General features: G+C 50.2%; 4 protein-coding genes across 4 annotated transcripts; 1 reads left to right on the top strand and 3 right to left on the bottom strand.

Moving 5' to 3' along the window:
- Positions 1-3968: 3968 nt before the first annotated feature.
- Positions 3969-4791, bottom strand: BJY04DRAFT_112092 (uncharacterized protein). Its single transcript, XM_073708165.1, has one exon. The coding sequence runs from the start codon at positions 4502-4504 to the stop codon at positions 4052-4054; it is 453 nt and encodes a 150-aa protein (XP_073568195.1). The 5' UTR covers positions 4505-4791; the 3' UTR covers positions 3969-4051.
- Positions 4792-7058: 2267 nt separating this feature from the next.
- BJY04DRAFT_112089 (uncharacterized protein) lies at positions 7059-8159 on the bottom strand. The gene is made up of 2 exons (XM_073708164.1): positions 7748-8159; positions 7059-7694 (listed from the first exon to the last, which is right to left on the bottom strand). Exons 1-2 carry the CDS (start codon positions 7974-7976, stop codon positions 7240-7242), a joined length of 684 nt encoding a protein of 227 aa, XP_073568194.1. The 5' UTR covers positions 7977-8159; the 3' UTR covers positions 7059-7239.
- Positions 8160-8446: 287 nt separating this feature from the next.
- On the top strand, positions 8447-10099 carry zrfB (low-affinity Zn(2+) transporter ZRT2). The gene has a single exon (XM_073712278.1). It carries the CDS (start codon positions 8897-8899, stop codon positions 9953-9955), a length of 1059 nt encoding a protein of 352 aa, XP_073568193.1. The 5' UTR covers positions 8447-8896; the 3' UTR covers positions 9956-10099.
- A 161-nt stretch (positions 10100-10260) lies between these two features.
- On the bottom strand, positions 10261-11685 carry BJY04DRAFT_195872 (cytochrome b5-like heme/steroid binding domain-containing protein). Its single transcript, XM_073712277.1, has one exon. It carries the CDS (start codon positions 11442-11444, stop codon positions 10335-10337), a length of 1110 nt encoding a protein of 369 aa, XP_073568192.1. The 5' UTR covers positions 11445-11685; the 3' UTR covers positions 10261-10334.
- Positions 11686-12074: the final 389 nt, after the last annotated feature.

Raw genomic sequence — 12074 nt, 5'->3', positions numbered from 1 at the left:
CCTCGGCTACCCAACCACCACCTATATCCTACCAAGGCAAGGCAGAGTGGCATCATATCCAAGGATCCCGGATGTCGTACATATGCACGCGGTTATCGTCAAATTACGTACAGCGCTGACTACTCCACTACCAGCTGCAGCTAACTGCCCGCAACTGCAAGGTGAAGCCAAAGAGGAAGCAGAACAAGGTGCTCGCATTTGAGAGATTATTACTGACTACTAAGTCTCCAATAATCAATCCCAGTTTAGTTTGATTCATTTGATCCACCGGCACGTTCACCTCGCGGCAAGAAATAATTGCTTTTTGTGGTCAAGAAATCGAAGAAGTTGGAATGAGGGGCGATGCCCTGATCTGCCCTGGAAGCCCAGCGAGTCGCAACAAGGATAAAATCCAAACTATTGAATTCGTGCAGCACAGCGCATGGCAGAGATTACTACCCCAATAGTGCTCTGCAGTTATCATTCACAGTCGCGAGTTTGATCTTCAAGTAATCCCAAGTATCGTTAATGGATCTGAAACATTTAATCAGATCAATACACTTGGGTTAGCTAGTGAAAGAGGCACGATAGGCGGATAAGACCGTTGAGCCGACGGATTGACAGTCCGATCGTCTGTGAGCCTCGCCAGTCACCATCAGGCACCGCCCGCCATGACCCCGTCAACCCGTGGCTGAGGATGATCGCTCAATTGGTATTTTGGAGAATGCAGCCTGTGGGTTATCGAGCTAACATCCTGGTCGCCTGGCGCGAAGGCTAGAGGGGGAGGGAGGGGAGGTAAATCCCGCTTGGCTGAGTCGCACAGCTCTGTCTTCAGCTACCAGCTAACGATTCAGGAGAGTTTAGAGGTGCAGGTACGAGGACTTGGCAAGATGAACAGATGTAGATGTCTCAAAAATAGGTTATCAATATTGAAAGTCAAATGCTGCGCGATATGCTGTGGGGTATATTAACTCTATTATACATGCCGTTGCTTCAAAGAAAGGAAAAATCGCGAAGAGATTAGAGAAGATAAGAAAAGGCAGAATGAGAAAGGAAAGATAAAAGATGCAAGGCACACTCAGGCTCGGGAATGAGTCAAAAGATAGCGCTTTGACGTGGTGTTGCGAGGTGAAGACGATCGAGCGATGGATCCTTCGTTAGCCAGCAAACCAGGTTGACCGAATCAGTGTGCAAGATCGAATCCTGACAGCGGCCAACTGACAACCACATGCAAACTGAAACGACTTTCGAGTTGCGGCTGTGTCATGATGCTGTCATAGTAGTTGCGGGGTCGATTGCTGACAGGGCTGGTGCGGATTGCGCACAGCCCTGAGCCAATCTATGAGATGCCGGGTGGGGTGATTGCGACGATAGCATATCGCCAAAGAAGGGCCCCTGCACACAAGCGAAGATCGAATACCCGCGTGTACCGACAGTCAGGATCCCATGTCGTGATCTGAGTGCGCCATTGCAGAATTGGAACAGTGCGCCTGCGCTTGCTCCGGAATCCGTAGGAAGTAGAAGAAGACGAAGAGAATGGAAATCAAGTCGCCGGAGGGCCGAGCCGAAAAAGGTGGATTATGCGCCAGAATCACAATTGTCGTTGCTTGAGATTGGACTGGTCTAAGAGATTGCAGAATTATAATGCGAAAGGCCGGTAGAGGGCGTGGTAATGTAGAAAGTGGTAGTAGAAAGGCCGTGGTATAGTTCCAATAGTAGTATCGTGATTTCCACGAGTCAAGGTCTCCTTTGCGCAGCGGAAGTCGCACAGTTTGGCGGAAGACCCGTGCCACAAGGACATCGCTCAATGGAGTCGGTCGAGTCGGTTGGTCGTCATTTCGTCAGAAAGCCAAATAGCAGCTTACTTGGGAAGAGGTGGCAGAGGTCCCTTGGGGGGAGGTCCAGGGCATGGAGGGAACTGAGTACCACCGACGGAAGGCATGTTGACAATTGATGATTGCTTAAAGGTTGTTGGTGTGATAGAGTGTAATAGCGTAGAGTGTTGGTGATTGACTCGAGGGAATAGGTGGTGGTAGTGTAGGACGTTGTATAGTAGTAGCGTGGAGTTGTTGTCAAGCTTGATGAGAGTTGAAGAGATAAATCGCAAAAGACATGGAAGGCTGTCGCGCTTAATATACCGTGCCTCTGATCCGAACCAGATGATTTTGGTTATTTGAGCAAGAACCGAAAAAAAAAAAAAAAAGATTTCTTGATATATCTCCGAACGGGAATGACCCCCCCCCCCCAAAAAAAATAAAATGAAATAGTTGAGATCAAAAACCAAAATAAAACCAGTGGTTAATAATGGAGAGTATTATTAAGGGCATCCTTGTTCCATTCCAGAAAGATGAGCCCCACTCCCACAGCCGGACGGAGGGAGACGAACGACGTCAGACTGCGCGGTCTCTGACACTAGTCCGCCTTGGGCCGGTGGGCTGCCATATGGCCTGTCTCGAAGAGGAAATTCCAGGGAAATTTTCTGGAACGTCTCCCGCTCAGCTGGAGCTTCACCGCCAAAGGGGACTCCCGGTTCCTGCGTAGATTTCTGAGTTTTTTGCCTCCCCCTTTTCCAAGCGTTTGAACGTCCCACACAGTGCTAGAGCTGATCATCTCCGAGATCCAGAAAAGGTCCCAGGTTTCATAATCGATTTCCAAACTCATCGGAGTACGGATAGTAATAATAATATAAGGCAAGAAAAACAAAATCGTTGAGGAGTTCGTCGGCCCACTTGGGATTATTATTATTGATGACTTACCCGATTCTCCGGGTGCTTCTTTCAGCTTCTGCCTGGCCCTGCTAGCACGAAGCAGCCATAGCGGTGGACCAAGAGGACCGTTTCTCTGTCCGCCTCGTAATGATTACGATTGATTCCCGGCCTCTTTGTCCAAGGATAATTATGGAATCCAGATTAAGGGACATCAGCTGGACAGGTCCGTGTTCCACGCTGGGCAGCCGGGACTCTTGGTTCAGATTGTGCATTCTTACCGACACGTGCTGGTTCGTAGATCCTGGGGGCCAGGAATAGGATGCGGCACAGCCTACAGGTGACAGCAGCGACCAGGAGAGACAAAGGAAGCGGGCTCACCAAGGACATGCCAACCAATCTCCAGTCTGGGTCGTGCTGACTGCCTGAGCGTCGGACCCGAAACTATGAATCATCAGCACAACAGCGGAGATCTTAGCCTCTGCCAGTCTGCCAGAATGCCGGGTCATTTTCCAAGCCACCACATCCTCCAGAGTCAAAAGCCTCATTGCTACCGGCACAGGCAAGTCTTGTTGCTGATCTCTCTCAAATCTCGGGCCCTTGAAGATGGCGGATGGCAAGGTCCGCCCTTGCAGCCTTGGTCAGGGGTTGTGTCAGGGGAACCTGCCGGATTTTGACAGGTCGTTTCATCCATCAGAGAGTTGCAGTGTCGCACGGCGTAAGAAAAAACACGACTGTGATCACGTATCCCAACCAATATTAATGCATTGCCGAGTTGCTCCAGGGGTCCGATCAGAGACCCCCGTATCCGGGCAATCACGAAACCACCAACGAGAGATTCCATTTCCTTGCAGGTGATCATAGAACTTAGTGCTGTTCGTGTTCAAGACACTCAGCTAGTTTGACAAGGGTGCAGCTTGTCTGTCACTTTTCATGCCAGGAGTGAGTAGTACTAGTATTGAAATGATATGGCGGGTTGGCGGGGGAGCCTCCCGATCCTGCTTTGTTAAAACTTAGGCCCGTTTTTGGGTAGAGCAGGCTGAGCAGCAGGCAACCTGAGACAACGATGCGAACGATTTTCGACGGGTTGCCGTTTACCTGTCATTTTTTGACATTTGATTGGCAGGATTATCAAAATTTGCCAGATCTCGTCCACTCACACTTCCATTTTATTGCCCGACTGCCAGTGATTGATGATTGATCAGTGTCACTGCTGGTGGCTGTTTCTGGAGATCTTCTTCCCTACTCATTCTTGACTCCTCTTATCATCACAACGCAGGTGGACATAACGACTGCCACGAGGTAACTGCAACCGGACCAGTTAGACGGTTGGCGGCTGTCAGGTCCTGCTTCCATTGCTGGACTTATCACGATAATTTGGCGAATACTGCAATACCAGCGGTCGGAATAACTCGCTTCGCTTGAGGCGGACCTAGCGCCTTATTCTCTCTAGTTGAGCAGAAAGATAAGAAGACTGCATAATCTACACCTGGGTATACCAGACTGCGTCCGGAGATGACTTGGAGACTTGCGCTTCCATCCAATCGATTGCACCGCTGGAAGTGAATCTTGACGAAGGTGGACTGATGCAACTTGCGACTCGCGAGTTCTCCCATCCCCTGTTGCTTGTTCCCAAGATCCCAATGGCTGTCGCACGGGCCCGAGTCGATCATCTGCAGAGGAGAGCAGCCGGGGAAAAGAGCGGCGGCACAGCGGGCGATATGTCGAGAAGCAAACTGGAGAAATCTCCAAAAGATGCGCAATAGTGGAGGCTGCTGCACTGTTGCACCTGCAGGTTTCTGTTTAATTACGACGTCCATGCTTTCCGCACAGTCACTTAAAAATTATGATCACCGCTGGCGACAGAGACGAACTGCAAGCTTGAGCATCGGGGTACATTTCAGCGTATCATGATTCCGCCTCTGGATGACGGTGCAGCTTCGTCAATAATCCTGAGGACCACTCACCAGATCACACGGATCTCCAAATTCTCAAACTGAGCTAGCGCTGTGGCGAACAAAACACATGGCAATGATGGCACGGCCCAAGTGGGGAGACAGCGGTCCTAGAGAAGGTAAATGAAATGAACGACCCGCAATTGGGGTTTCTTTCCGCGCCGTTGGTGGGCTGGAGAGAAAGACAAACGATCACTGGATCGCAGGAATTCTCCCCTGATTCGGGAGGGTCTACCTAAATCCTTTAGCAGCTTGGCTATCTGCGAGGTTGGCTTTCTTTTCGCAGGGATTATTATTCCCTGCAGGGCGATAATTAATCATTGTCATTGCTAATCGCTTAATGATGCATCTACCAGTCAGTGTATCAGGCTGACAGATCGCTGAGATGGCTTCGTGATAAATCGGAAACTCACGCAAGGATAGGGTTGGCAGCTTGAGAGTCAGCTGTCACGACTTACAAGATTTCGGGATGTCGGGCCATGGTGGTCAACATGCTAAAGGCCGGTTTTATGGTGTGGAACTCACAAGTCTCACAGTCTTTTGACGAGTTTTCAACAAGCCACAGGGCAGGTCGGCCTTCGGCCCTTCGCTTCGTTTTGAGCTCCGCGACCCGTCGAGCAACGGCTTCCGTATACGGAGTACTAATAATATTCTTAGCAATTCGCCGATTAGCCGTGATTTCTTCTTAGAAGATGGTGTACCCATGGTTCACGGCTCCTTAGCATGCGGACCCTTCGCGGCCGTTGCGAATCCTCAACGCTCGCAGACTCGCAGAGTCGCAGCCTTGACTCCGGGGATTCATGTCCACTTCGCACTAAGGAAACAATGTCTCAGGTGCAGTCTTGGAATGATGTCGCTGAGCAGGGCAGGTGCATAGCCGAGCCGGGCTATCTCTTGTGAGAGTGGGTTCATCAATCTCGGTGATGATGAGGAATAGTTTACCACCACACATCTTTAATTTCTGACTCACATCCATGGATGATGTTAAAATGATCATTACGCGCACCAATGACAGCTTCGACATTGCGACAGTGATGGTAACCCTGATGAATTGGCTGCATCATCCGGATCCACGCGGCTTGATGGGTCCTTGTCGGTAGCTTACTCCGTAGGCATCAACGAGGTCCGTTTCCTTACACTTCGCAAAGCATTCTGGTCAATTTCTCGGCTGTAATATGTGATGCCATTGGTATCCGGAGGCGCTTTCATAATGACGTTCTGTTCGGCAAAGAATGATGATACCTAGGTAACGAGATCTTGGGTCAGAATCTCGGGGACTCAGACACCTGCTGCCAGATTAGGTTAAAGTTAATCTCCCTGCCGAAGTTGATAAGCGCAACTATATTCCGGAGATACGACGGAAACTTGGAAAGAGCCATCCTGCGCTAAGTTTCAGAGTTGAAACCTATACTAATAATGGTTGAGAGCATCCCGCAGTCAGCGCGCGTGCGTGATCTTCGTAGGGGTGTCGGTGACTCTGCAGCGGCGCGCGCATATTCAGTATGACTTGCATATATTAATCCACGTCTTCACGTTTCAAGCCACAAGCTTAACCAGTCCCCTCGAGTTCCAGCAGGGCAGATGTTACAATATCATGACTCGAGCATGTTTCACGCGACAGTGGCAGGCTATAGCTACTATACTCCGAACTTGCTGACACAAAGACATCTTCGATTCTTGTTCAGTGTGATGCACAGCGGCACGTTGAAAACATGAATCGTATAATCAGGACATGAGCTCGCCAAGGCCTGTTCGAGGGTCTCAACTTCGGGTTACATTACTCTATAGCAGCCTTCCGCTTGCTTTATTTCTTGGCTGGGTGACACTGCAACGACGAGATGATGGATAGTTTCAGCGTTCAGAGTCAGGCTCTTTTGAGACTGTTGTGGCGGGACGATCCAACTGACGGATTATAAAGATACTCATCTGACGCCTGAGCAAGACAGCCACAGCCATCTACCCTATGACAGCAGGTATCCAAATGTCGGTCTGCCGCTAAAACCTGAACCTTTTTGGCGCTGTCCTCTTCCGACCATGGAAAAAAAGCCCCCATTTTCCTTTATGTGCTCGTTGCAGCTCCCGTTAGCCGTCGTCCGATTTACCTTATCCCTACCATTCTCCCCACCACGTGTCTCGAAGTCGAACATCACCTCGTTTGTAACGCCTTGTGGGGCCACTCACTGCGCCACGACCATATGTCGGCAGCACGTTCCGTCTTCAGGGTTTAAAGCCTGTTGACCCAAGATAGTATATCGTGCTACCTTGATCGCTGCTCGTGGAAGTTGTATCTGGTACGTTTTGGGGTCGGCGTATCGATCTAGTAAATCCGCGATACTCCGTATGTAGTAAGCTGGGTTAAGGATGAGACCTTTTCAAGAGTCACCGCCTGACAGTCGTTTGAAAAGCTGTTCAGTCGTCACTTTAGACCAATGGTAATGGTGGATTCAGAATTAGGGGAGAATGTCGCAAGGCAAAGCGGTTGATGGCGATAGAGGGTGTGTGCAAACGTCACGCAGGCCGTGCTTCATCAATAAGATTGATCGAAGATATATTGCGACAGATATATTGCGACAAGCACGGCGTGACATTTATTTAGCGACTTACTCCTCATCCACATCTCCTTGCGCCTGTGTCGATATCCACTCTTCCATCAGAACCTGGCGCTTAGGCTCCGAGGCCTCCTCCGCCTCTGTTTTTGCCTTCTTTTTGTCTCCTTTTCGCGTGACGAGCAAGCACAACATCCAGCCGTGAATATTGAAGCCATCATAGTTCGTCTTGAAGCGGAGCTTTTTGTCATCTACCTCTGGTGCTTCTTCTTTATGCTGGTCTGGAGGACTTTCATCTGCTTTTGGGTCTGCTCGTGGGATGGCAGCCAAATTTATCTCTGCCTCACTATCGCTCTCAACCAAGATACCGGTGTCTGCTTGTTCACCAATTCTCGAAGTCATTCCTGTCCGCGTTCGTTTACTTTCTGGTTCTTTGAAATTCTTGTGACGCGTCAGAAGCGAATGGCGAGTGCGCGACTCGCGGAGAAACAATGCGACTTCAAAGTCCTCTATGTTTGGTTAGCTGGCGACGGCAGAGGAAGATCAGGATATAGGATTGCACCTTCCGCTATCACATCTTTTACCGGCTTCCCTTTCTTTCGGGCAACAAGTCTCTCGTTCTCCTCTCGCAGTTTGGGGTGAATTAAGGGTCGGATAGCGGCGAAGATGCGAGGCAAAACGGGGTCGCGACTATCGAGGAGCCATCGCGTGTCGGAGGGATCTTCCAGGTAGATTCTGCACTCCAACACAGAGAACTTGCTGATGCGAAGATACCGCCGGATTGGGGCCATGGCCACGGCTTAGAGATTGATCACTTAGGAGTTGGGACCCTGAGGTGCTTTGAGAGGTGTAATTGATGACGTGCATGAGCATTATGTAAGCTATTCATCAAAAGCATAAGTCATGTGATAGTAGCTTTATACGGCCAATCAACGGCTGTAGAAAAGAAAGCCGCCCTAGCACCCCACCGGTCTCCCAAGGTCCTCAAAATCTCTTGATGGAGCTGTCCTCAAGGTCCTCACTCCCACTGTAACCTCGACTCATGCTGTATTAACCGAAATCCTCGTCTTCCGCCATGAGCCGGCTATCAGTGCTTCCTCCCTCCCCCTCCTTCTCTCCAATCTGTATCTACTCCGGAGTATATGCTGCCGAAGTATTCTTTCCATAAGTTTTCTAGCTAACAGGGCAAGCCGTGCCTTCCACAACATTCATCCTCTCTATCACCTCTCGCTCTCGGTGTGATACGCTCACTGCTAGTCATTGTGTTTCATCCCACACCACGAAGGTCCTCACGCTAGATCCCACAGTCCACGCTCTTGCCAGAGTCTTTTGCTCTTGATAGGCCCAGCGCCCTCCTAGAGCATCAAGAGGTGCCACTTGAACGGACATTACCGGCGTCGACTCGCCATTTTCTACGTGGGGGCATTTCATAAAATCTATAAGAAGCGGAGGATAAGAAATCCCAAGAAAAACCAAGAGTACCAAGCATACCAAGCTTATAGATCTTCCTTGAAACGGACTTGGCTTTTATTCCATGCGGCTTTGGGTTTGATCTGCATACCTGTCCGGCACTTGACGCTCTCTTACTGGCTTTGTTTTTACTCGGAACGTCTGAAATTGGTGGTTTTTGACCCCTTTGGGCCTCTTGAACGAGACTGTTGCGCCATTTTCTGTCGTGCAACAGAAACCCCGACCGATCCTTACGACGAACATGAATCCGATTCATGCTTTACTTCGTCGGGCCCAGGATGGCTCTCTGCCTACTTGCGAGGCGGGCAACGAGTATGATGGTCGCATGGGTGTGAGGATATCTTCGATCTTTGTGATTCTCGTCGGCTCCACCTTTGGCGCCCTGTTTCCTGTCCTTGCGCGCAGTTATCAAAATAGGAGAGTTCCCCGCTGGGCCTTCTTCGTCGCCAAGTACTTCGGTTCTGGTGTTATCATCGCCACGGCTTTTATCCATCTGCTCGGCCCTGCGGAAGAAGCTCTTCGAAATGAATGCCTCACTGGTCCTATTACCGACTACTCTTGGGCAGAAGGAATCATTCTCATGACGATCGTGGTTTTATTCTTCGTCGAGTTGATGGTTATGCGATTTTCTCGGTTCGGCCAGAGCCACGCTCATGATACCGAAGAGGATAGCCACTCCGGGGAGATCAAGAACGCCGACGTACCAGCGGGAGACGTGAAGAGCCATATTCCAGGCGAAGATCACCTTGGTCACTCTCGTGAACACCATGACCTTGAGCTAGCTGAGAAAGGCTCTTCTCTCGAAGAATACATGGCTCAACTCACCTCCATCTTCATTCTGGAATTTGGCATTATCTTCCACTCTGTGTTCATCGGCTTGACGCTCGCCGTGTCCGGATCTGAGTTCACAACTCTCTACATCGTTCTTGTTTTCCACCAAACATTTGAGGGTCTGGGTCTCGGATCCCGATTGGCAACCATTCCCTGGCCCCGCTCTAAGCGATGGACTCCATACTTCCTCGGTCTCGGATACGGCGTATCAACTCCAATCGCCATTGCCATTGGCCTCGGTGTCCGCAAGTCATACCCTCCAGAGGGCTACACAACCCTTGTTGTCAATGGAGTATTCGACTCAATCTCTGCAGGAATCCTTATATACACTGCCCTGGTTGAGCTCATGGCCCACGAGTTCATGTTCAGCACATCAATGCGCAAAGCCCCGATCAAAATTGTCCTCGCAGCATTTGGTCTTTTATGTCTCGGCGCCCTTTTGATGGCGTTACTCGGAAAATGGGCGTGATCTGTTGATTTTGGATCTTGTTCATTCTACTGTCGCCTGTGTGAATGTGTATATACTGGCTAGATCACATCTAGATCGCTGGATGCATCTTGTTTATATGCGTGGGTTCCGTCATGAAAATATAGTCACTAATGAAATGTTGATGGATTTGCATGCGTTGTGCACAGCTTGTATCCGTATCATTGAGCGATACATTATCAATATTTATAAGTAGGTGGGTGAGTTGACGCCGTCTTTGAGTCCACTACCTCGCAACATGTTACAACGATGCACAAGGTTTATACCGTCTATTGGTATCATAACTTGGGTATCTAGTCTCTGAAAGTACACTTGCAGCACGGCTCATCTATGTACAAAATCGTATACAAGAAACCTTCTCTCAGTCCATTTCATCGAGCTTATTGTCAGAAATAGCTTCATTCTCGGAAACAAGGATTCCGACCAGGCACTCGCTCATAATGGCATCCCAATTGACCCATGGATGAACCTCGAGAAATAATCTCCCCGAGTCCTTACCAGCGCCGCGGAGCAGTTCTCCCTTTCCGCCCGGGTGGAACGGGAGGTATGGGGATATATTGTAGACTTTCCCCTGATAGGACGTCCATGCATCTGTGCCTTTTCGTCCGTGCTGAGATTTCAACATAGAGGGTGTCACTCTGATCAGCGAGGGGGGTAGATTCGCGCCGCGAAGCTTGTGGTTCGGATTAGAGGTAAGTGCCGCCCAATCTAGGGGCGAGTACCCCGGTTCGAGGACTGCTCTCTGTGATGCCTTCTTAGCGGGGTTGAGTGTGACCGTTGTTGGTGCTAACGAATTACTCGTGGGCCGGCTGCCTGGCGGTACACGGAGAGTGGCTGCGGCCGATGGGGGCAGGCTGAGTGTGTTGTTACTGTTTGGTCTACCACCCAGTTGCGGAGGGTAACGGCCGGGTAGTGGAGATAGAGTCTGCTGCGACTGTGGTCGAGAAAGTTTCTGTACCGTCGGTGGTTGTAATCGCGAGGGTGGAGGTGGAGGAGGCATAGGGGATGCGCTGTTGGCAGCGGGCGGCTGTGGTATAGATCTCGGCTCGGGTTTGGTCATAGTATCTGTGGGTGCGAGAAGAGCCGGAGGTAATTTGGACACTGCGCTCAGTATCTGTCGTTTCTCTCGCTGTTTCTCCTTTGGAACACTCTGATCTGTGCTGTCGGTACTGAGCTGGAAAGAGGGGACATCCCGGATCGTGGCGCCTGTAACATTCAACGCAGATACTTTCGGGGTCGTTTGTAAATCCTCCACAGATTCTTCTGGGTTTATCACCTCTTGCGACCCGATTTTCGCATTTGGGATGGTCTTTTCGTCTTCCGTAGCGTTAGGAATTGCTTTCTGTTCGGGGATGGGCTCGGCGCAGGTTTGATCGGCGGCTGCTGATTCGAGGAACCACTTGGATGGAGGGTGTCGATAAAGTAGAAAACATGTAGCCGCAATGACTGCGACAGCTCCAACCCAGCCCATAATGGGTAAAGGGACTAGATCTAGTTGTTTCCGAGAAAGCGCGGGGGGTGTTCGAGAGATTTAAAAATGGCAGCAAGTGGTCCATGCATCTGACCCTGGCTAAATTCTAGCCTTCGACCACTTATCAATCAATCGACGAACAACTGCCACCACCAGACGGCGAAGTGAAATACGTCGCTGATCTCTTAAAGTCAAGGGCTGCTATCAAGCCTAGGTTATCAACAGCTTACCTCACAATAGCCTCACGAGTCTAGTTTTGCTTCACTTTGCTTACTCGATCGAATTTGAGAACGATAATCACGTGACTTCGCGATGAGGCGCGTTTTCCCCGCAAAAAGATCATAGGAACATGCTGTCGATGTTGCGCGCAACGCGTCCAAAAAGTTCTCATGGCGTCAGTTGACCTGATACTAGATGGCCTCAATACCGCACAGAGAGCCGCGGTCACTTCTCCGGCGCCCATCCTCCAAGTACTCGCTCCTCCAGGCTCTGGAAAGACCAAAACGTTGACTTCACGCGTCGCGTATCTCCTCTCTCACCATGGATACCGACCAAAAGATGTCATTTGCTGCACTTTCACCATCAAGGCCAGTCGTGAAATGAGAGAGCGGCTTGCTAAGCTTGTGGGAG

The sequence above is a fragment of the Aspergillus karnatakaensis genome (assembly GCF_047715665.1).
Source record: "Aspergillus karnatakaensis strain CBS 102800 unplaced genomic scaffold BJY04scaffold_46, whole genome shotgun sequence".
NCBI classification, from domain to species: Eukaryota; Fungi; Ascomycota; class Eurotiomycetes; order Eurotiales; family Aspergillaceae; genus Aspergillus; species Aspergillus karnatakaensis.
Note: the sequence above shows the minus strand (reverse complement) of the source record. Positions and strands in the feature narration are given on the sequence as shown.